Below are 21,770 nucleotides of genomic sequence, written 5' to 3'. Positions count from 1 at the left end.
TGTTCATTTTATTTCGTAATTTAGTAAGTGACTGTATTACACAAAATACCACTAATCCTTTATCAGTTCATATTTCTTATAGTTGCCTGATTATTGTCCTCTTCATTTTGATTTTCGCGCTGCATTGCAATGCGTGCAGAACTAATATGAAAAAGATGTTGAACTTCTTGTCGGCTCAGGCTGCTTTAGTTGTCAGCTTTTGATTTATTTCTTTTTACTTTTTAGCAAACGTCTATGCATTTGAAAGTTGTAGGGCATGTATTATATAGAAAAATAGTCAACAACTCCTATCGGCGGCATGTTCTGTTAGTCGGCCGAAAAGCTACGGTAAGCCATCTTATCGATTTCCCCCTCCGTCGACATAATTATCAAACCTATTCTCTTGGAAATTATGTCCTAAAATTTGAATTGAAAAATTCGTTCTGGAAGCTGGTACATGAGACAAGTTCAATTCATAGTTTGAAAAGACTCTGATTCTATTGATGAATATTTTAGCTAGAACAGTTTTATTGAACATATGTTCTCTTTGTACAAGTAAATATGCAATAAAGAGAATGAAAATCAACTTTTATTATACGCTTATATACGACACAACACAAATTCATCTTATCATGTTTCGTCAACAGGCAACAAAATGAAAGTAGTTACCCTCTGTAAGCAAAAATCTATATGAGGCACAAAGTCAAATATTGGCTGTTTAAACAATACATAGCGGAGATAACAAAATATGATGCTTCCCTTTTTGACCAAATGAGGGTAATGTAATTGCGCGCAAGCTGATTAGTCATACCTGTAGTACGCCTCATCACATCGAAAACGTGTCTAAATACTACACCTATCACTGTACAAGCGTGAAAAATTGTTTCTGAGCAATAGTAATCTCAAACGTCTATAGCAGATATTCTTAAAATTGTTAGGTAGTGGAGTATTGAGTGCAAGTGTATTACTAAAAGGATAGGGGGATGTCTCATCTTAAAAGGCTAGTATGTTGTCTGTACATTAGGTCTGGGAATTTCGGGGGAAACACTTTAACCGTCAACAGGGTGAAATTAACCGGTTGACCGATAAACCGCAGCGTGACGTTTGACGTAATAATTTATGATTTTAGCTTGTTACGTCACAATGGTTACAAAACAATTTCGCGTGATCTTGTCCCGGTATCGCTCAAAATTATTCACGAATGGAGATAGTTTCATGATCGCTCTGCTGCAAGAGATATACAGCGTTCTTCGGGCGTGCAAGTTCTACTCTGAGATATCATGAGGAAAAACAGCATCAACTGCGCAATTGTTGGATGACATTGAATATACGATTTTTCAATAAAATCGTGAACAATATATTTCGACTGAAAAGTGATTCTGAATTTATCATTGTCAAATTTTCATATTTAGCAATTTTGAATTATTTTTCACATTTATTCGGTCCTTACCAATACAGTTAGTGATATTTTTCTGAATTAAACGCCACTGAAATAAATTTGCGATGACGTAATCATTTTTGAAAAAAATGTACATTATAAAGATGATTTGTACCTGAGATGTCAGTTAAAATAAAAGGTTAAAATAAATCGTAACCGTTAACCATTTAAAATCGGTTAACCTATTAACCGGTTAACCATTCCCAGCCCTACATATAGGTTATTGGGATCCCAGATCTAGTTAGGAGCTATGATCGGTCTAGTGCTCTGCTCATATTTATACCACTTTTGTAATAAATTTGTGACCTCCTGAAATATGCGCACCAAGATGGCGCACAACCTGAAATCAGGTTGTGTACCAGGTTAGGGTTCAGGTTATGCCACATCTTGGTGCGCATACTTCAGGAGTACCTAAATTTGTTTGCCAAGCAATGGTATTAATTAAGGTTAGACTATATGTAATGTTTTAGTCCGATCCAAAAAGTACCTTATTATAGGATTAAAAAAATGCATTACAGGTTGTGATAAACAGAATGGTTTAGTGGGACGATCTCAGCGGTTGTGTGATCTCAGTGATTTTTTAGATTAGGTTAGGGCTGGGAACTGAATTCTATGAGAATGTTTTCATGAAATTAAAAGCATACCAAAAAGGCGCCAACAGAATTTTAATTCGAGTTTAGTGAAATTCGATGTACAGAAACTACTTGAGTGCTTTTATTTATATAGTAATGAATGAAGTTTGGCATCGGTTAAATATTCAGTTTTAGCCTGAATCAAGCAATAACAAATCGTGTAGAATGGGATTTGAATATTAAGATCAGTGAATTATTTGCACTTTCACTATAAACGAAAAAAGGAGGTATTGAAAATGCCAGTAAACGTTTGCTATTTTAATTGCAGCATACCACATTCACACAGTTTATTTAGCTTGTTTGTGTTATTTTAGCGTTTGATTCTTAAATGGTCTAAAACTAAAGATAGTTTCTTAATGAATCATTGAATACTTACTTGGAGCCAAATTAGATAAAAATGCACTCTGCCTATGCCTTGCAATAGATGTATTTGTAAAATAAATGTTATTAGTTGGATGGGTAAAGTTAATCTTCGTGTAGGTAAATATAGATCAAATGTCCATTAGCTGTGCAGAATATAAAGTTTGTTAATAACAGACGGAGGCAAGAGTGCTGGAATATGATTGGCATCCGATTAATTGCACTAAGTGATTCAGATTTTTGGTTTGGCATAGCTGATTTAGTAATTTTCAGGATGAGCCGATAAAACAAAAAAGTTTTTCGTTCAATATTTAGTGTGCGCATGTTCAGAATTCAGATCATAATTTTATTAAAATTGACAATGCTTTTTTAATATCTGATCTGATTTTGCATCTCAATCTTTTAATAGTGATCAAATCTAGATGTTTTGGTGATAATATTCAAATGAAGCATAGAATGTATACAAGGTGAAGAATAGCGAAGGACGAGTGAACAAGCGACAAACAAATGTTGAAGTACGCCAATAATTCATTGAACATAATCATCTTATTAATTGGTTTTCATTTGTTTTCGGAAATATATTCAGATGATATCAGTGGCGGTAAGTTGCAAATATTTTGACCTATGTGTCTTCTGTGCTATAGTGATCAACAACATTCGTTTTATCTTATAACAGATATTACTTTTAATCCGAATACCGACTATTTCAAATTGGATACCGACAACTTCGATACAAATTCCAATTCCATAAGGTGTTCATATTCCTCATCAACATCATCAATAAGTTGGTGGAAAGATAATGTCGAAGTTAGCAAAAGTCAGTCCTGTTCTGTTTATCAAACCAACGGGGGAATATATTTTCCTAAGCATGTAGCATTGACAGATTCCGGTGAATATTCATGTAAAGTCAATACATCTTCAAACTATGGAGAGAGAGATTTACTAGTATGCGTAATAGGTAAGTCTGGTGTGAATTCTTTAAATATGAAAATCACGTTTCATCAAAACAAACAATTTATGTCTAATTCTCAGTTAATTTAACATATTTTGTACTTTGATTGAATATTAGGATTTTTTTTATTTTTATCTCAGAGCTCGAAAACCATCAAATGACTTAGATTAGGCAATTGAAACTTATATTTAAACGTAAGATTGTAAAAATTAAAAACAGAAATAATAATTAAGGGAATCTAAAGCCTATAATATCTTGTCATGATACGTTTTCACATTTTCTTTCCGAACAAATTCCTGAATGTCACTGATACTTAAAGTGCCACTTTTCAAAAAGAATTGAAGAAAGTATCTCGCTTGTGCCTTGCCTACCTATTTTATTATACCCCACGATAGGTGATAGGGATAGGGTTTCAGCTGAAATTTTCAACATACTACGCTAACATAGCCAGGTCAAACGCTATATTTTACATGACTATTTTATCGAGAACCTTTCTTTAACAACTTCTTTTTATATTCAAACAAACAGCTTCATCAAGTACACCCAGTACATCAACGGTACCGGAGTGTAATCCAACATCTTCTCCGTCAACAGAACACACCAGCGGTATGAACACATATGATTTATATAGACAATATAAAATTAATTATTTGCAAATTAATAGTGATATAATTTAATATCTTTTTTACTGATATATATATTCTATGACAGAAATATAATTCCACAAACCAGGAGTCGGGACTATAAAATGTTATTTGACAAAAGCAAACACGAAATGCCTTGACGTTTGATATTTTTATTTTTTGTACCATATTAAATGCAAACAAATAATTTTTCCACTGAATCAATACATTTCCAATGTTCAATAAATTGTAGATAAAACGGGAACAATATCTATAACAACTAACACATATGAAACAAGTAAATGGTCAATACCAATAACAACATCTGGGACGACAGTAAACGAAGGTATTAATTTAAATGTGAGAAGTGTTAGCAAAAACATATCCATTTTGTGAAGTTTACGCAGTGTCATAAACATGTCAGATACAATTGCTAGTTTCACAACATGCATCTATAAGCCACAATTATTTACTAATTTCATAATCTAGAATTTACTTTCTATAGTATCAAAGGTTCCATTTTTTTATTTTTCATTTTTATTTATATAATGAGCCAATTTACAGTTCATGAATTTCCACAGCAACCAACGATCTGGGCAAAACAACGCAGACAATACCATCAACTATGGGAAATTCACCCAATAATGCCGGTAATTAGTAAACAAGAATATCATGCATGTACATGTATACAAATATGTAGAGTTAATAGAAAAATGTTGTGCAATAGCAGTGAATGAATCATGATTGAGATGGTTGTAATTTGAATATGAATATACATTTTTACTACATCACCTTTTGAACAAGAATTTGGAATCGAGACCTATATGATGAAATTTTTAAACAACGTTGTTTCTTTCTGAGTAGATAGCAAATATGTAATGAAAATGCTAAAGTTGAGAATACATAGCTGACCCTTATATTGGCAAACAATGCGTATTTTTGTATAAGTCTGCAAATGGTATTTCAAAAACTAATAGTGCAATCCAATTTTACAACAATTCTTTCTAATAGTAGTTGTTGTTTATGATGTGACTTTAGAAAAATGTAATTGCGTATTCATAAAAACTCAGATAATTCACTTTATAAACGTGATCATGAGACTCAAAGCATGCATGTGTAGAAAGCAATATTTTTGAATGGAAACTTTTTTATTCATTTTGGTCCTTCTGAACGATAAATAATACCGATTAAAATCATTACTACCATATATTTAACGATTTTATTTTTATTTTTATTTGTAGGTCCCATAGCCGGCGCAGTCGTTGGAGTGTTTGTTTTAATTGCTGTCATCGGAATAGTATTTTATTTTTTCTATAAAAGGTAAAAAAAAAATAAAGATCACGATACAATCCACAAAATAACAAGTAATTTACAACAATATTTCATTTGCAGGCAGAAAACAAACAAACCGGCTGACAAGCGACATGTCGAGTAAGTTGTTGACAAGTGACATATATTAAAGAATGGTAGTAGCATACTATTAATTATCTTTACTTCATAACCAGTAATCAAATATTTTACAAAATCAAAATGAATATCTCTATTTAAATTTGAAGGAATGCTATGTTCCGTTTTCCTAAGTCGGCTTTTTTAATCACTGTTTACTAGGTTGTAGCCTATACACAAAACTTCTTGTCCATATATTTGTGTATTTGTGTTCTAAACTCTGTCCTAATGGATATTGAGAATGTATTGTTATAGAGTGCTGGAATTCCTAATTCTAATTTATTTTTATTGTTAATGTTTACAGAAAAGCACCTGTACCGAATGGAAATTTCAATGACCCATATGAGGAAGTTGTTCTTGATAATCGAAGGCCCGTTGTGTTGACCAACAAGTATGATGATATATATTTCTGTGAATAATTCAAATTAGGTCTTTTTGGTTAGTATATAATATAGTATTGGCATATACGTTTTGGTTTCATCGTTTTCAATAATATAGTACATCAAACGACAAATTCCTATAATTAAATTAGCCTAACTTATTTGGCCGACGTAATTCCACCTAAACTTCTGGTTTGAGTTTTTACTTCGTTTCAAATAGCGATTCATAAATACTTTAAATATAGCATACAAATATGATTTTACAAACATAAATTATTTTTATTCTAAAGCGAATATGCCTCAATTGATGATAATGGTTACGTGCCTGCTGGAGACGTTGCTGGATTTTCTGTTGACAATGAACAGTCAAAGGACGAGGATATGTTCTATGCGTGAGCTAACGTCTACCAAAATATGACCATTATAGTAATTTACCAACTGATTTGGTTATGTACAAAAAAATTGCTTTTACTCAATTGTTTTTAGCCAGTATATCGAGATGAAGCACTAAAACAGTGATGCATATTTTAATTTCACTTCCGTGCGGTTTTATAGGAATTTTGCCCAAACGCAATTTCACGAAACATATTCTTGCTTGAATATGACTAATCTATTTAAATAATAATTTGAAGAATAATTTTAATTTAAATAAACTAATTGGTGGTTTTCATTCAAAACATAAACTGTTCGGAGCCATTGCACACAAATATTTGAAAAGAACTACTAAAGTTGAATCCAATTTTCATAAACAAGTTTAGTGAGAAACATCGTGTTTCGGGATCGCCAGGATACTTTGGACACTTCCTGAACTGTATTTATTTGCATTTTAGGGAATTGGACAAAAATAAAATACCTGATGATTCAAACTACCAACAGCTGAATTTACAACCCGTTCACAATCAAGCTGATGAAGCGGATGAACCATCATCACCAGAGGACAAAGAAGCATCATACGCGTGGGCAAACATCTATATATAAATAATTCAGATATAGGCAATTACTGATTGATAACGGTTTATTTAAACATTGCTTTTGATAGGTTGTGTTTTTAAAAAATGTGATAAATAAAACAACAAACGGAACCTAAATATTTTATCTTTGCAATTGCACAATTGTATATAATTTGCCAATATTATAGCCGGTAAGACTGTGTGTGTCTCTCATACTTTATCATTAGGGCTAATTACTTCTGCTTCATAACTTATTATATTATCAGATTCTTGAAGGTTATAGTATAAGGTAAATGAATTTTCATAACACATTTAAAAGCAAAACATTGGCTTTCAGAATTAAAATTCTACACTCATTTTTATTTCGAACCCATAACCTAAATATGTTTTAGAGTATTGAATCAAAATAGTAACGTCGACGATACAGAGTATCAACAGTTGAATCTACAATCCGTTCATACGCAAGCTGAGCCAGAAAATCCGGATGACGAAGTACTTTATAACAGGTGATAACAGAAAATAAATAAACGAGTTTCTAAACCCTGAAGTACACAACATATAGTTCAACCGTCTTCATTTCATAACAAATGGACAGCCAGAGTATCTTGTTAATTTTTCAATCGTTGTGAGCGGACAGAAACTTTTATCAGTTGCAAGGCACGAATATAGGCTTTAGTACTTGTATCATACGATGCAATAATTGCATATATTTAACACAATTTGCGTTGAACTACCAACCAACGCGTAGTACGTACTACGTCATGAAATTTCCGCATATAGAGCTTGATAACCTGTACATGACACCGCCAGGAAGTCTGTTCAGACAATTCTGCCAGTAGGTCAACCTATTGTAACGCTTACTCGAGAAGGTAACAGGGAAAGAGGAAACAGATGATCCATTATCTCTGTATTCATCAATTTCACAAAAAACATCGTTTGTAATACCACTGATCTTTATATATATAAGGAAATACATGGGCATAGTGTTTGGCAAATTCTAAATATTTGATAAAAAATGGAATTGTTTTCTTTTAAGACTTTATAAACCCGATGTTCAACCTACTGAAGTTCAAACGGAATCTAAGCCAGTCGGTTTATATACCATGTAAGTATTAAATTGATATCTATATTATAGACATATTATAACATGGTCATCTTGAGCCGAACCAGACATGTATAGTCAATAGTATCGCTTTCTTTGCTGTGATCGCGGAATGTCACTTTCAGAGATTTTTATACACTGCTACACTTTTAGCATTTGAAAATTAACGTCTGAACGATAGTGAACTTCAATACAAATACTGATTTGAAGTGAATAATAAATATCTGATATTTATCGGCACTTCGGTGCCAAGTCAAATATCCCTATATATTCAGAATGGTATTATAAAAAATCTACAGATACTTAAAATGAATTATCTGATATCTTATCAACATTTCACCAGGGTAAACAAATCAAAGAAAAGTGGAGACATTAATAGTTTCGTTGAGAATGACGAGTGAAAACCTACTGTGTATGCCAAGATGAAGAAAACTGTAAATCTTACATGGATTTCTACAATATTTTGAAGATTAAATACTATATATTATACAGAACTGTTTAATATTTTTTTATATTATTGTTTGATATTTTCAACATTTCAAGAACATTGCTATGAATCATACTAGTAAGATACAATGTTTGAACTTGATTGATTGTATATTATGCCACAATATAACTTCGCCTTCCACCTAATATACCTTTTAGCTTACTATGATGTCTTTATTCGAATAAATAAATGAAAACACGTATGGTTATGGTGGAGGAATGTTGGAGTCAAAACGTTGCAGTTGTTCCCCATTAAATGAAACATATACAACAATAGAGAAATTGTCGATGATAAATAAAGCACAGCCGGTGTGTAGCAAAACGATGTAATTTGCGGACGTTTCGAATTTGACGTGATAATTTTTTCTTTCTTCTTGCTTTTCTCTCTCTATATATACGTTAGTGTGCTTTCATATCATGTCTTGATGAAGTTATTCTGAATAGAAATACGAAACGTCGGTAAATTACATCGTTTTGCTATACACCGGCTGTGCTTTATTTATCATCGACATGAATATACCTGGTGGCAATCATGCGCTGATAGAGAAATTGTTCGATGATGTTTTTTCCAGGGGCTGGTTTTGCTCCATCTGACAATATACAAATAACTTAGTTTTATTACATAAAGGTGCGAAGAGAAGGGTACATGAAGGTCCTCATAAGAAAGTTACACAAATTCAGTGGAAAGATTTCCCTCAAGTTGTTATATGAAGGATAGTCTAATAAGTTCGCACAAATGCCTGGGTGTCGATATGATTCTGATTAGAATTCTGTTTGGGATTGTCATCATTTGTGGTTGAGTAGATCTAATAAAAATTGTCTCCAGATCATTTCGCTTCACTGTAACCTTTATGCAAGTTTGTGACAGCTGAATAGCACATTGATTTTAGTGTGTTCAACTGACTATGGGACGCTGTAACACTTCTATTGTGAAATTTTAAACTGGACAATAATTTGTGATATTTGACTATTCGGTTCGGAAAGGGTGTATATTTTTTCCTCAGGCAACTTTTGTGAAGCAATGGTATTGAAATAAACAATAAACTGTTGTATTTTATATCAGCGATGAATCGCCAGCACGCTCGTGAAATCAACACACAAATTAATGTAGGCCATCGAATATATATATATATTTTTTTCCATTTTTTTTTAAATTTCCATCGAATATCTTCAAATAACAAAGAGCATCTAGGTTGGTGTATGTTGGACTAGACTAGAGTATTCATTCATGATCAAAGCAAACGCTAAGACATTTAATTACAATATAAATGAACGAGGTCGGTATTCAAATATTTACAATTATCATTTTCAGGAGGTAATGTATGATTAAGATGCGATGTAACCATGTTGACTAGTAAAAATATAATATATTATTGCAAAATACAATAACTAGATAAAAAGATTTGTATTATGTTTGTTGTATCTTTGATCTTCGTATTGATTAGTCGTGGCTGGCTGATAAATGCGGATATCAGTGCAGGTAGGAATCTTCTATTTTTCAAATCATGCTTGGATAATGTTATTGAACGTGATGTTGTTGGTCTCTTCCTCCTTAATCTTCAATCTCTCCAATCTCCTCCACAAGTTCAATATTGTAAAATCTAATTTTACTTACCTATTGTTTTTGATATGATCTCTCATTTGTACAATATAGCACATCTATCATGAAATCTTGCGAATGTATAGAATATAGAAAAAAGTGCAATTTGATCTTTACATTCCTACGACTGAGTTTGTAGGTACAGTTCTTTCAATAATAATAAAATAGCCTTATGTTCAAGTTTTGATAGAAGAAAATGAAAAAAATATCTTTTAAAATCTTTTTAGCGGGTTCTATAGCCAATTAACCATTGACTAATCGTTTTATATTCTAACAAGATCAGAGCATAATATGATAATAGATAATGTGTATTATTTGATAAATTTATATTGCATTTCTTTATTCGGTGGAATTTTGTGCAATGATTTATAAATCGTTGTACACTTTTTCAATTCAATCAGCAAAAATTAATAAAATTACCACATACCAATTTTTCTGATTAATCTTTATAGATACTATTATAATCTGTCGCTGCTATGTAATGGATTTTTTTGCAGATACAACTACACAGCAAGTTACAACAGACCCATCAACAGCCTACTCGGTAACACCAACAACATCTACGGCAAATTCGACATATATTACAAGTAGTATCTATACTGTGTTTACCCGAAAATAAGACAGTGGCTTATTTCAATTTTCTTTCGAAAAATAACGCTAGGGCCTATTTTCGGGGGATGTCCTTAACTCCATTTATCAAAAACAAAATTACAAAGTAAAGAATTACGAGATTTTCAAATATACAAAATATGAAAACCGATATCCATTTACTTATAATACCACGTTTTTATTTAAAATAACTACTAAACAACATAGATTATTAATCCGTCAAAACGAGTGGGAAATATTTCTTGTTATCGACTAGGTCAAAAACAATTTTGCGCTATCGACTTGGTCTCTTATTTTAAGGGGAGGCTTATATTAAAAATATTTTTAAAATTCATGCTAGGTCCTATTTTCAGGTAGGTCTTATTTTCGGGGAAACACAGTACTCATCCAAAATTAATATTAAATTGATGAAATTATCATAAAACTCTGAATATCTATATAATAATAACTTTGGTGTGTATTGAATTCATCTAAAGCAGGGGCGAAACTCAGAATGAATTTGCATAAAAATGTATTCTTATTTGATGAATCAAATTAAGAAACTGAATAATTTTATTCGGACTCCATATTGAACCCATCAAATTTATAAGTGTAAATTAATATAAAACACATACTGTACACAACAGATGGAAGTACAACACGAGAAACAACGACAATACCTGTTGAAACAACTAAAGAAAGTTCTCCGCCGACTACAGGTAACAGAATTCGACCAGAAATTCAATTTAATATAATAATTGTTTCAATAGCCCACTTACCTTGGCTATCGCACTTGTCATCAGTGATAACGTTAATGGCTTTTTTGATAATATTTGGTATAGTTCTGTATATAAAATAGCATATAAATGTATATTTGGTCACAAGATCTTCATGCTTATCACATATTACGCATGTTTCATAATTTTACATATAACTTTATTAAATACTCATAATTTATACTGAGAATGCAAAACTAAATACGTGGAAAATAATAGTGATAAAACCTATTATCTTTTTTTTCTGATATATTTTATGACAGAAATATAATTCCACGAACAAGGACTATAAATTGTTATTTGACAAAAGCAAATACAAAATGCCTTGACGTCTGACATTTTTATTTTTTGTATCATATTAAATGCGAACGGATATTTTTTTTTCACCGAATTGTACTGTTCAACAAATTGTAGAGAAAACGGGAACAATATCTATAACAGCTAACATAGATGAATCAATGACATCGTCAATACCAATAACAATATCCGAGACGACAGTAAACGCAGGTATTAATTTAAATGTTAAAAGTGTTAGCACTTATATAAATTCCACCCATTTATTAAAAGATTTCAAGTTTACGCACTGTCTTAAATATGTTAGATACAGTTGCTAGTTTCATAGCCAGAAGCCAATCATTCACTAATTTTATAATCTACTATTTACCTTCTATAATCTATAGCAGCGTTTCCCAAACTGTGTTCCGCGTAACACTAGTGTTCCCCGAGCATCTTCCAAATGGACCAAAATTACAACCAAATTGGTCGCCATGGCTATCTCGGGATCGTGAAGTTGTCGCACAACTAGCGACCGTTCAATATCGCGTCACGGTCGGCCTAAAGCGGACAAATGCAAAAGGTCAACTCTTCTTTCTCAAGCTCTACCTGATTTTACTTGAAAATGATGAAAAAATCACTCATGTTCGCTAAACTCGATTCAGCAGATAAACAAACTCCAGCTCGCAAAATTGAACAAAGTACTAGTACGTACTACGTATTACGTACTACGTAATAGAAAGTAAACGACAAAGAAAGTTAAAATGAATTTATTGATCCAGATACACAGCATTTAAAGTAAGGAGCAATAAACATTTGAATGCAATATGCAAAATATCCGCTGATTATTTGGTTTCTGCGAGACTAACTACTTATCCTTCTTCTATTCTTTTGTGCCGGTGGATCCGTAGACATATATTGCAAGGATGCTGTAGCAAGAGTAGAGATAACAATCCTAAGTGATTCAAGAGTCTTGCTACACACTAACACAAATATCTTCCTGTAACGTTTCGTCTGACAAAGGTCAGACTTCTTCAGACATACATACACAAATATTCAATCATATTTTAGGTATGTTGAATACACTTTTGTTAGTTTTCGCGGCGCATTTGGCAACAGTACTGTAGTAGCGCACTTTTTGGGACCGCTGCAATACACCATTTTTCTTTATCAATTTTACCTTTTCATTTTTGGTGTTCCGCGAGGCGAGATAAAAAGCGTAAGTATTCCGTGGCCAAAAAAGTTTGGAAAATGCTGATCTTTAGTATCAATGGTCCCATTTTTATTTTATGTCTGTTTGGACACGTAGTGGACATAACAATCGTTTCAATATTATGTTGTTGTTACAGCAACCAACGATAAGCCGAATTTGAGCGAAATAACGCAGTCAATATCACCAACAAAGGAAAATTCACCCAGCAATGCCGGTAACTATCAAACGGGTATATCATGCATGCACATGGATACAAGTACGCAGAGCTAATGAACAAAACAAAAATAATGCGCAATAGTAGTGAATGAATCATGATCGAGATGGTTGTAATTTGAATATGAATATACATTTTTACTACATCAACTTGTAAACAAGAATTTGTAATCGAGACCTATATGATGACATTTTTAAACAACGTTGTTTCTCTCTGTGCGGATAGCAAATAGGTAATGAAAAAGCCACAGTAGGAGTCAGTCATTCAGGTATACAAGTACAATCAAGTAAATGCTAACTCTTATAAACGAAAACAGTGTGTCTTTCTGTGGAACTATAGTTCTGCGAAACGATATTCTGAAAACTAACAGAGCAAACCAATTTTATCAGAATTCTTTTTATCAATAGTTGGTATTTATTATATGTCTTCAGACAAATGTAATTCCATATTCATAAAAACTCAAATGCTTCATTTTATAAACTTGGTTACAAGACTTGCAGATGTAAAAAAAAATATTTTAAAATAGACGCTACTGTTTCCATTCTATTTTCATACCTTTTATTGTTCATTTTTGGTCCTCCTGAACGATAAATAATACTGATTAAAATATAGTACTTTGATATATTTTACCGATTTTTATATTTGTAGGTCCCATAGCCGGCGCAGTCGTAGGAGTGTTTGTTTTACTTGCTGTCATCGGAATTGCATTTTATTTTTTCTATAAAAGGTAAAACAAAAAACAAACATCATGATACCTTCCTCGAACTAACAAGTAACTCACAACAATATTTCATTTACAGACAGAAAACAAATGAACCGGCTGAAAAGCGAAAAGTTGAGTAAGTTGTAGACAATTTGACGTATATCAAAGAAGGGTAGTCACGTATTATTAATTATCTTTACTTCATTACCAACAATTGAATATTATACAAAATCGAAAAAAAAAATTCATTTTGAATTTCATTATTTCTAACATAAAGTATGAGTACAATTTTCATAAGTTGTTGTTGTGTTCGTGTTTACGGGACAAAAAGTCGCCCTTTTCTCTTTTAACCACTGGTAACGGGACCTAATTATATCCAAGAATTCTCATCTTACTGCCTGCCATGTCGCATATTAAAATGTATTATTGGTATGTGGTATCCAACAATACTGAACATTGCAATTTATTACAGAAAAGCACCTGTACCAAATGGAACTTTCAATGGAACATATGAAGAAGTTGTTCTTGATAATCGAAAGCCCGTTATTTTGCCTAATAAGTACGATTATATATTTTTATGTAAATTGATTACATCATGCATATATGCACTATGGCACTTGGCACATACATCTTGGTTTCATCGTTCGACTATTCAAAATCATGACAATTTTAATGTTTCTACTAATACGTTAAACGGAAAATTCCTTAAATAATTAAATTAGCTGTAGCTTGTTATTTGGCCAAGGTAACTCAAACTTCTGGTTTGAGTTTTTACTTCGTTTCAAATAACACTTAACCAATATCTCAAATGGAGAAGAACATACAAATATGGTTTACAAAACAGATTATTTTTATTCTGAAGCGAATACGCAATAATTGATGATGATGGTTTCTTGCCTGCTGAAGACGTTGCTGGATTTTCTGTTGACAATGAACAGTCAAAGGGCGAAGATATGTTTTATGCGTGAGCTAACGTCTACCAAAATATGGCCATTATAGTAATTTAACAACTAATTTGGTTAGGCACAAAATTTGCTTTTACTAAATTAATTGTTTTAGCCAGTTTATCAAGATAAAGCAACAATTTTACAAAACATATTCTTGCTTGAATATGACGAATCAATTGAAAATAATAATTTTAATTTAAATAATCTAGTTGTTGGTTTTTATTCAAAACACAAATTGTCAGAGCCATTTCACAGAAATATTTGAAAAGAACTACTAAAGATGAATCAAATTTCAGTAAACACGTTTAGTGAGAAACATCGTGTTTCGGGATCGCCAGGATACGTTGGACGACGATTCTTAAACTGTATTTGTTTGTATTTTAGGGAATTGGACAAAAATAAAATACCTGATGATTCAAACTACCAACAGCTGAATTTACAACCCGTTCACAATCAAGCTGATGAAGCGGATGAACTATCATCACCAGAGGACAAAGAAGCATCCTACGCGTGGGCAAACATCAATATATAAATAATTCAGATATAGGCATTTACTGACCGATAACGGTATAAGTTATGATTGTTTTTGATGGATTACGTTTTAAAAAATTTGATAAACAAAACAACAAACGGAACCTTAAATATTTTATCTTCGAATTTGCATAATTTTATAAATTTTGCAAACATTACATCTGGTGACACTGTGTACATCTCTCGCATTTTATCGTTAGTGTTGAAAGTATCATTCACTGTTATATTTTTAAATTCCTAAAGGCTATATGATAGGTTAAATGGATATTCATAATACATTCTAGAGCAAAGCATTGTGATTAGGGATTTGTTCAAAAAGAATTGTTTTAAAACAATTGTTTTAAATCAAGTTTTTTATGCCTTTTTTGTTCAAAATGGCTGTACTATTTGATTTTTTTGTATTAAATAGGTTGAAGAAAAATGGACGTAAAAACTTGCCAAGCGCTTCTTATTTGCAATAAATCTTTCAAAACGCCACAAATATCGATAGAGGCTTATGTACACCTTCTCAAGCTGTAGTTCAGTGGTTGGCGCAGTAAGACGCAACCGATAAGCCATTAATTGAACGAGCCTGTTGCGACGAAACCATCTTGCCAAAATTGAAATCGCGAAAATGCGATCGAATAAATGAGTTCGTATAACCTTGAAAAGCTCCATCACTTTAACCTTGAAAACAAAGCATGCTAAGCATAAATTAACCGGACAGTATTAGCCGTAATAATGCCCTCATTTTATGAGGAAAATGTCAATACATGAACTCGAAATCCATATTTAGGCGTCATAACAGATTAGTTGTGGCGTCTTTGCATCCGAGGACTCCTACAATTAGCATAGGCTAAGCTAGGGTAGGGTTGCCATACCGTCCAGAATTTAGGGTCAAATTTTGCGTCCGGAAAGAATTTAAAAAACGCTCAAATGTCCGGAATCTGATAATACAGAACATTGTTATTTCGTACCGTGCGCATATTTTTTACTACGAGGTCATGAAAATAGCATGCACTGTCCGGAATTTTGCTTTTTTAAATATGGTGACCCTAGCCGCTAGGGTGTCTCGTCGTTTATATTAGTAGATTACCGCCGATATGAGCATATTCTTCATTATCGCAACCCACTCGTTTTGCCGGAGGGCTGCACTTGATCTAATTGCTTTTGTAGTGGGCTCGTGAGCTAATTTTCATAATTTTTCTTACTCAAAACGTCTCTCTGATATCTCGGCTAAACATTCCGGGTATAATCTTATGACTTTGGTGGAGATACAAGCATGGCGATAAATGTACGCAATAGAAGCGAAAGTCAAATTATAAAATTTTACTTATATTTTGAAATTATAATTCCGGCTGCGTGTGCATCTGCCAGAATGCAACGTTTTGGCGTAGTTTCGCGGCGATGCAGGGGGTATTTCAATAAAAAATACAAATAATACAGAAAATATTTGATTTAAAACACGATGTTTTTTTTAGAATTGATAAAAAACAAAACCCTAATTGTGATTCTAGAATTGTTATCTTTTAAGACTCTATAAACCCAATGTTCAACCTACTAAAGTTCAAACGGAATCTAAGCCAGTCGATTTATATACCATGTTGATTTTTTTTTTATATTTGTAGGTCCCATAGCCGGCGCGGTCATAGGAGTGTTTGTTTTAATTGCTGTCATCTGAATTGCATATTATTTTTTCTATATAAGGTAAAACAAAAAATAAACATCATGTTACCTTCATCGAACAAACAAGTAACTCACAACAATATTCCATTTACAGACAGAAAACAAACGAACCGGCTGACAAGCGAAATGTTGAGTAAGTTGTAGACAATTAGACATATATCAAAGAAGGGTAGTCACGTATTATTAATTTCTTTACTTCCTTACCAACAATCAAATATTTTACAAAATCGAAAAAAAATTTTTCTTTTTGAATTTCATTATTTCTAACATAAAGTATGAGTACAATTTTTTTAAGTTGTTGTTGTGTTCGTGTTTACAGGACCAAAGTCGCCCTTTTCTCTTTTAACTACTGGTAACGGGACCTAATTCTATCCAAGAATTATTATCTTACTGCCTGCCATGTCGCATATTAAAATGTACTATTGGTATGTGGTATCCAACAATACTTAACTATATTGCAATTTATTACAGAAAAGCACCTGTACCAAATGGAACTTTCAATGGAACATATGAAGAAGTTGTTCTTCATAATCGAAAGCCCGTTTTTTTGCCTAATAAGTATGATGATATATTTTTATGTAAATTGATTACATCATGCATATATGCACTATGGCACTTGGCACATACATCTTGGTTTCATCGTTCGACTATTCAAGATCATGACAATGTTTCTACTAATACATTAAACGGAAAATTCCTTGAATAATTAAATTAGCTGTAACTTGTTATTTGGCCAAGGCTATTCAACTTAAACTTCTGGTTTGAGTTTTTACTTCGTTTCAAATAACACTTAATCAATATCTCAAATGGAGAAGAACATACAAATATGGTTTACAAATCAGATTATTTTTATTCTGAAGCGAATACGCAATAATTGATGATGATGGTTTCTTGCCTGCTGAAGACGTTGCTGGATTTTCTGTGGACAATGAACAGTCAAAGGGCGAAGATATGTTTTATGCGTGAGCTAACGTCTACCAATATATGGCCAGTATAGTAATTTAACAACTGATTTGGTTAGGCACAAAATTGCTTTTACTAAATTAATTGTTTTTAGCCAGTTTATCAAGATAAAGCACCAAGACTGTGATGCATATTTTAATTTTACTTCCGTGCGGTTTTATTAGAATTTTGCCCAAACACAATTTCACAAAACATACACTTGCTTGAATATGACGAATCAATCTGAATAATAATTTTAATTTAAATAATCCAGTTGGTGGTTTCTATTCAAAACATAAATTGTTCGAAGCCATTTCACAGAAATATTTGGAAAGAACTACTAAAGATAAATCAAATTTTAGTAAACACGTTTAGTGCGAAACATCGTGTTTCGGGATCGCCAGGATACGTTGGACGTTTCTTGAACTGTATTTGTTTGTATTTTAGGGAATTGGACAAAAATAAAATACCTGATAATTCAAACTACCAACAGCTAAATTTACAACCAGTTCACAATCAAGCTGATGAAGCGGATGAACCATCATCACCAGAGGACAAAGAAGCATCATACGCGTGGGCAAACATCAATATATAAATAATTCAGATATAGACATTTAATGACCGATAACGGTATAAGTTATGATTGTTTATGATGGATTACGTTTTCAAAAAATTTGATAAACAAAACAACAAACGGAACCTTTAGCTTCGGATTTGCATAATTTTATAAATTTTGCAAACATTACAGCCGGTGACACTGTGTGCATCTCTCGCATTTTATCATTAGTGTTGAAAGTATCATTCACAGTTATATTTTTAAATTCCTAAAGGATATAGTATAGGTTAAATGGATATTCATAATACATTCTAGAGCAAAGCATTGTGATTCTAGAATCTAGATCGAAAATTCTACACTCATTTTTATTTCGAACTTGAAACCTAAAAACTGTTCCGATGTGACAAAAATTATATATGTTTCAGGGTATTGAATAAAAATAGTGACGTCGATGATACAGAGTATCAACAGTTGAATTTAAAATTCGTTCATACCCAAGCTGGGCAAGAAAATGTGGGTGAAGATGGACTTTATGACAGGTGATATTGAAAATAAATAAACGAGTTTCTAAACACTGAACTACACAACATATAGTTAACTCGTCTCCAATATTTGATAATAAATGGATAAATGGACAATGGATAATAAAATGACAGAAACTTTCATCAGTCGCATGGCACGAATATAGGCTTTATTACTTATATATATATATTTATATCGTGCAATGCAATAATTACATGTTTGAAATACAATTTGCGTTAACAATTTAAACACTACCAATGCGCAGTATTACGTCATAGAATTTCCGCATATAAGGCTGGAAAACCTGTATTTGACACCGACAGGAAATTTGTTCAGATAATTCTGCCAGTAGGTCAACCTCTTTCTATGTACTGTGGTACGTATAGGTAACGCTTCCTCGAGAAGGTAACTGGGAAAGAGGAAACTGGTGATGCATCATTTCTGTATTCATCAATTTCACAAAAACAGTGTGTGCAATAACACTGGCTTGTATATAGGCATATAAATGTTATAAAAAATAGAATTGTTATCTTTTAAGACTCTATAAACCCAATGTTCAACCTACTGAAGTTCAAACGGAATCGAAGCCAGTCGATTTATATACCATGTAAGTATTAAATTAAAAACGGAGTTTAAATAATGATAGAGTGTACTTTGTGAGTTAGTCTTAATATCGAACACCATATCCATGATCTATACCTGAATGGAATAGCATGGTAAGCCTAAGCCGAACCAGACACATATAGTCAGTCAATAGCATCGCTTACGTTGTTGTGTAAAGATAGGCTCGCAACCGTGAAATGTCACTTAAAATGATTTTTTATACACTGCAACACTTTTCTGCATTCGCAACAGGACGTTTAAGCGATAATGAACTTCAATACAGATACTGGTTTAAAGCAAAATATCTGATATTTATCGATACTTCGATGCAAAGTCAAATATCAATATATATTTTCATTTTTAGAAGTGTAATTATAAAAAAAATTACAGATACATAAAAATGAATTATAAGATATCTTATTAACATTTCACCAGAGTAAAGAAATCAAAGAAAAGTGAAGACAAGAATTGTTTCGTAGAGAATGATGATTGAAAACCTACTATTTGTGACAAGATTAAGAAACTGTAAATCTTACATAAATTTCGTTATTTTGAGAAGTATATAATGCAAAGATGAATACTATATATTATACAGAACTGTTTATTATTTTTTTAATATTATTATTTGATATTTTCAACATTTCAAGAACATTGCTATGAATCATACTAGTAAGATACAATGTTTGAACTTGATTACTTGTATATTATGCAACATATCATTCCGCCTTTCACCTTAATTTATGTTTTAGTTTTCTATGATGTCATAATTCAAATAAATAAATGAAAACACGTATCTATAGTTATAGGACAGGGGAGTCAAGCCGTCGAAATTGTTCCCTAATGGTTGAAACATATTCACCAATAGAGTAATTTTTGACGATATTTTTCCCAACAGCTATTAGTCCTAAATCGTCTGACAGAATATAAATAACTCAGTTTTATGACAAGAAGGTGCAAAGTGAGGGCTACGCGAAGACTCATAAAAAGTTACGCAAGTTCAGTGGAAAGATTTCTCTCAAGTTGTTATATGATGGATAATATATTAATTTCGCATGCATGGCTTTGTAGTGTTTTAACAAATGCCTGCATGTCAATATGATTCTGATTAGAATTCTGTTTGGATTGAACATTGTCATCGTTTATACCGATTATGTCGTTGAGAAGATCTAGTAAAAATTGTTTCCAGTTAATTAACCCGATGTTACGCATGTTATGCGTATAGCTTCAAATTTGACTGTCAGCTCAAGCCCCATAAACCTGTGACAGCACCAAAGGGACATAAACCAAATCATGGTCTATTAGTACATAACAGAACAATAAAAAACATGAAACCATAAGGGATGTCCTATCATATAGTGCCACTTAACATTAATTCACAATACGGTAGGAGTTGCAGACTATTTGCATGAAAATCTACCTTCTAGATTAGGGATAGCTTCAAGTCAATTCAAACTTTTTCTTCCGAAAATGAAGATTGCCTAGTGCCCTAATACTAGTGAATCTTACAAGAAAAACTCTTTAATTTTTATATAAAGTTTTCGTATAGTTTTATATAAAGCGGTACCGAGATTGCAACGTAATGATACAACCAGAATCGAATGAGACCGAAACGTGTGCAATACATTTCACGTGCGTTTGTAACTGAGTTTAACTCCTGAGTTTTCGTCAGGCGCTTTACGATTTGATGAATTCACACAATAAACGGTGAATTTCGTAATCTTTACTTGCCTCGGCTAACATTTCACAAAATCTGGCAAACAAATACTTATTTTTGCTGATATTTGAACTAATTTGGGCTGTTTTCCAACGGTAATTTCTAGTTTTGTTAGGCGATTGCGATATTTATTTTACGCATCCGGTGTCTCGGAGTTGACATGATGAAAAGGGTTAAAGTTTTATCGCAACTCGTCAGTTGATGTCCCGCGGAGAATGTGATCGCAAAGCTTTCCGTAATTGTTATCTTACGCAATTTGCGACGCAAATCGTCTCGACTGTGCGTAGTCCCAATCTCGTGACGCCAATCACGAGATTGCGTAGCTACGTGACCAAAACGTCATGACCGATTATTGAACTTGTTCATCCGATACAAGAATGTAGAATTGCATATTTCGCTATAATCTTGGTTATACAATAGCTAAGGAAGTAATTCAAGTATCAACTGAAAGCATACCAAGAGCTCTATGTTATTGGTAAAATATTTCTCCATAAAATACGAGATTTCGGATCATAACTCACTGAAAATGAGAAAAAAAATATGTTGCGACTAAAATAAATTTCTCATTTTTTGAC

At 32.4% G+C, this 21,770-nt stretch overlaps 2 protein-coding genes and 1 long non-coding RNA gene across 4 annotated transcripts; all 3 read left to right on the top strand.

Moving 5' to 3' along the window:
• The first annotated feature begins 2,822 nt into the window (after positions 1-2,822).
• LOC120341785 (uncharacterized) lies at positions 2,823-8,568 on the top strand. 2 transcript variants are annotated; one of them, XM_078111179.1, is made up of 13 exons: positions 2,823-3,010; positions 3,086-3,367; positions 3,890-3,967; positions 4,238-4,330; positions 4,566-4,634; positions 5,226-5,304; positions 5,377-5,415; positions 5,735-5,821; positions 6,101-6,202; positions 6,641-6,766; positions 7,153-7,266; positions 7,797-7,865; positions 8,206-8,568. In XM_078111179.1, the coding sequence occupies exons 1-13, from the start codon at positions 2,917-2,919 to the stop codon at positions 8,261-8,263; spliced, it is 1,290 nt and encodes a 429-aa protein (XP_077967305.1). In that variant the 5' UTR covers positions 2,823-2,916; the 3' UTR covers positions 8,264-8,568. The 2 variants fall into 2 exon arrangements, with proteins under 2 accessions (XP_077967305.1, XP_039266280.2); XM_039410346.2 differs by lacking the exon at positions 4,238-4,330.
• Positions 8,569-9,669: 1,101 nt separating this feature from the next.
• LOC144421113 (uncharacterized) lies at positions 9,670-15,739 on the top strand. The gene is made up of 10 exons (XM_078111346.1): positions 9,670-9,828; positions 10,446-10,535; positions 11,184-11,255; positions 11,727-11,819; positions 12,935-13,012; positions 13,661-13,739; positions 13,813-13,851; positions 14,188-14,274; positions 14,578-14,679; positions 15,047-15,739. Exons 1-10 carry the CDS (start codon positions 9,759-9,761, stop codon positions 15,192-15,194), a joined length of 858 nt encoding a protein of 285 aa, XP_077967472.1. The 5' UTR covers positions 9,670-9,758; the 3' UTR covers positions 15,195-15,739.
• A 3,042-nt stretch (positions 15,740-18,781) lies between these two features.
• LOC120341787 (uncharacterized) lies at positions 18,782-20,254 on the top strand. Its single transcript, XR_013474770.1, has 3 exons — positions 18,782-18,895; positions 19,417-19,485; positions 19,917-20,254. It is a non-coding gene; the product is annotated as an uncharacterized LOC120341787 (long non-coding RNA).
• The last annotated feature ends 1,516 nt before the right edge of the window (positions 20,255-21,770 follow it).

The sequence above is a fragment of the Styela clava genome, chromosome 3 (genome assembly GCF_964204865.1).
Source record: "Styela clava chromosome 3, kaStyClav1.hap1.2, whole genome shotgun sequence".
Taxonomy (NCBI): domain Eukaryota; kingdom Metazoa; phylum Chordata; class Ascidiacea; order Stolidobranchia; family Styelidae; genus Styela; species Styela clava.
The sequence above is the reverse complement of the archived record's forward strand: the minus strand, read 5'-3'. Positions and strand labels throughout refer to the sequence as shown.